Raw genomic sequence first — 3,805 nt, 5'->3', positions numbered from 1 at the left:
AAGTCTCAGCGGCTAGAGAGTCCGGGAGGGGTCATGCGCTGGGCCCCGCCCTTTGCCCCGGAGTCTGCCACGTGCGCGCGGAGCGCATTTTCTCTGTGACGTGTATACCATGGACGTGTCACAAACGCCAGGCTGAGTCCTCCTCCCTCCAGTGCGTGTTTGACCACGAGAGGACTCAGAAGCTAGGGAGACCCTCTCCCAGTTTCACATTCTATTCTCGAGGTTTTTGGCGCACAATCTGTCCTATATGGGCAATTTACTGTGTAAACTTGTTTCCGCGCTCCGCCGCCGGCACCCGCTGGGCCATCGCTCGCTGGTTTTGCGCCGTCGGGATGCCATCACATCTGGCCGGGGCCACCCAGCCGCCCCAGCTCCTGCTTTACACCCTGGCCGCAGGCTGCTCAACCAGGACCGAGTGCCTTTATCATCCGGCTCTTACATCGCGCCGAAAAGTCGGTACCCAATCCAGCAGGCTGGGTACTCCCGTGTGGGCGTCCTACCCCTGGCGAACTTGAGGCAGTTGCCGAAGAAGCAGCCCGTCCTGTCCACTCGTAATTCCATGATGTTCGGACCTTCGAGAACTGTCAGAATTCCTCCACCGGGGCGCAAAATTACTCTGCTGCCTTCACTCCCTGAGCTACATGTTCAGGTAGGCAAGGCTGGGAAGCCGGTACCAGCCAGTCACCGCCCACTTCCTTGCGCAAAGGAGAGGAAGGCGATGGTCCGGGAAGAGCGCAGGGAAGGCGTGACAAAGGAGGAAGGTCACACAGAGGCCGAAGGAGAGGCCAACGGAAAGATGAGTCCGTACCGCAGCGGGGCTGTGACAAGGACACCTAGGCCCCAGGAGACCGGCGGGCTCCTCCCGCCCCTCCAGTGCAGTCCCGAGCCTCCAAACCTCCTGCCGGTGCACCCAGGAGGCAACGTCAGTGAGAAAGCCCAGGTGTCTCGGACGAAGCCTTCCTCCCAAAGCCCCGCCATCTGCTCAGACGGCACTGCTGGAGACCGCCGGCCTCCCTCGCAGCCTGGCCCCCTGGCCACGGTGCTGTCTGCCCCAAGTCCGTGCTGCAGCCTGCTGCCCGAGAGGCCAGTAGAAGAAGTGCTGGGTGAAGACCACCAGCCCGGCTCCCCAGAGTCACTGGTGTCCGGGAAGGCGCTGCAGCGTGAAGCACCTGCAGACCCCCGGCGGAGAGGCTCTTCTCCCGCGGGAGCTGCGGGCAGCGGGCGCCCCTGCAAGAGGCCGATGCCCCCGCCGCTCTTTCTGCCGCTGCCGCCGCTGCTGCCGCCTCGGCCGCCGCCGCCGCTGCCGTGGGGTCGCAGTGACCTTCCCCCACCTCCGAAGCTTCCAGCCATGACTCTCGCCAAAACCTGGGGCACCCTGAGACAAAACATGGAGCGTCAGCGGAACAAAATCCTGAAGGATGCAAGGAAGGCCATGCGACGCCGCAGCACCGCTCCGCCCGCCCCAGGGACCACAGGCTGCCTGGCGGTCAGTCACGTTTTGCAGGTCCCTTCTACCACCACCAACTTGGCCGACCTGTCCTCCAGATTCGCCAATCTGGCTGGCCTTCCACCTTGCCTGACACCTTATATGGATCGGGTGGCAAGACACACAGCCCCCGTGTCCTCTCATTCTGCTATTCGTGCAGATCCTCTTCTTCCTCCAGTTTTCAATCCCATTGTGGGAATTACCCTTAAGGAGGACGCAGGCACTCCATGTTCAGTCAGAGCAACACCACCTTTTATTTCTGACCTCTCCACACCTCTGAGCACCCCAACCCTCCCCTTCCAGCCACCCTCCTACAGAAATGAATCCCCAACACCCATGTGTGTAGATTCTCCCCCTCCCTTATACTTACTCACCCCTCTTCCAGACCCTCCCATCGCTCCCCCTGCTCCAACTGAGCAGCCTGTCACTTCTGCAGTCCCTTTGACCACCACAGTCATAGCATCTGCAAGTGTGACCCCCCCGTCTCCTTCAGATTCGGACATCACTGACATGGACACTACTCCCCCTTCTCAAGCTGTAATTTTTCAGTCTCCCCCAGGTATAGGGGTGGAGCAGACACACACTGCAGAGAGACCAGACACCACCGGCCCATTTGTGCCAATGGTCTCCTGCCACGCTTCAATTTTTAACTATCCCTCTGACTCGCAAACCAACCCTCACCCCACATTTGCAGCCACTGATGAGCAGCAGAGAGCCTCTGTTTTTCCCAGGCCCCCATCTGGAGCTCTGGCTGCCGCCTTCCCCGGGCCCCCACCTGGTGATCAGGCTGCCGCCTTCCCCAGGCCCCCACCTGGGGATCAGGCTGCTGCCATTCCCGGGCCCTCATCTGGGGCTCCGGCTGCCGTCTTCCCCGGGTCCCCACCTGGGGATGCAGCTGCCACCTTCCCCAGGCCCCCACCTGGGGATCAGGCTGCCGCCTTGCCCGGGCCCCAACCTGGGGATCAGGCTGCCGCCTTGCCCGGGCCCCGACCTGGGGATCAGGCTGCCGCCTTGCCCGGGCCCCCACCTGGGGATCAGGCTGCCGCCTTGCCCGGGCCCCCACCTGGGGATTAGGCTGCCGTCTTGCCCGGGCCACCACCTGGGGATCAGGCTACTGCCTTCCCTGGGCCCCCACCTGGGACTCCGGCTGATGTCTCCCTTGGTCCCTCATCTACGGCCTTGGGTCCTGTCTTCCCCAGCCCCACTGTCTAGGACTCCAGCCAGTGTCTTCCCCATCCCTCCATCTAGGGTTCCGGCCACTATCTCCCCTAGCCCCCCCATCTACAGCTTTGGGTCCTGTCTTCCCTGTCCCCCCCCCCCCCCCACTACGGCTTTGGCTGTTTCCCTCAGTCCCCAAATTATGGCTTTGGGTCCTTCCTCCCCCAGCCCCCCATCTATGGCTTCAGCTCCTGTTTTCCCCAAACCCCCATCTATGGCTTCAGCTCCTGTTTTCCCCAGCCCCCCACCTATGGCTTCAGCAGTTATCTATGCTTCAGCAGTCGGCATCTCTACAGATGTCAAACCAGTCTTTGACATCAATGCTATGGATGCACCTCCTCCTCGGACTTTACTTTCCAGTCTACCTCTGACTCCAAGGAGAACCACTACCCATATCACATGGCTGTTCCTGGTTCTGAGAACACAGCACCCAGTGGCAGCAATGCCTGGACCCAAGCCTCGACTTATTTACCTGTGGAGTTGGTAAATAGAAGTACCCATGTTTCAAGTGAAGCTTGAAACCCAGAACTCACCATTCAGCCCACATCTGGGGCCAACAATAGGAAGAAGTGTAACAAGTCTATTCCACTGGGAAACCCATTAGCCCTAGCACAAGATAAAAAGCTAACCTCTTCTGCAGTCCAGCCACCCAGAGGAAGGATAATGGATTCAGATTTACCAGATCCCCTGTCTTCCACTACCACCATCAACATGCAGCCGGCCTTTGTCTACAGCTCAGGTATTTTCCCCAGGGATGTATCTGCTACTTCTGGTTTTGGAGTGGATACCACAGTGCCCAGTACTGGAGACAGTAGCTTGCTGTCTGCTAGTACCACATGAGGCCCACTGTTGTTGGGACCTGCAGCCTCTATGGCTGGTGGGAGTTTTGGGTTGGTGTGAATGCCCTAGGCCTCACTTATTCAGAAGCATCTGGCCCACCTAACTTTTGGGCAGAACTGTGTGGGACACCCAGCACCACCTGTGTTCCTACTGTGGCCAGATCACCTTGGGGTCATCTCATTGCAGTATGCCTGCTGCAGTAGGAAGGACAAGCCACAATCCCAGCATCCGGGCACATATCTGGTTCCAACTTGAATCCAA

General features: G+C 59.7%; 1 protein-coding gene across 1 annotated transcript; it reads left to right on the top strand.

Moving 5' to 3' along the window:
- The first annotated feature begins 247 nt into the window (after positions 1–247).
- NPAP1 (nuclear pore associated protein 1) lies at positions 248–3,604 on the top strand. The gene is given in 3 exon segments (XM_061132530.1): positions 248–2,541; positions 2,837–3,183; positions 3,345–3,604. Coding segments are annotated over 3 exon segments (2,901 nt in total).
- Positions 3,605–3,805: the final 201 nt, after the last annotated feature.

Source organism: Dama dama, chromosome 29 (genome assembly GCF_033118175.1).
Source record: "Dama dama isolate Ldn47 chromosome 29, ASM3311817v1, whole genome shotgun sequence".
In the NCBI taxonomy this organism is placed as follows: domain Eukaryota; kingdom Metazoa; phylum Chordata; class Mammalia; order Artiodactyla; family Cervidae; genus Dama; species Dama dama.
This window is presented reverse-complemented; position numbering and strand designations above follow the sequence as displayed.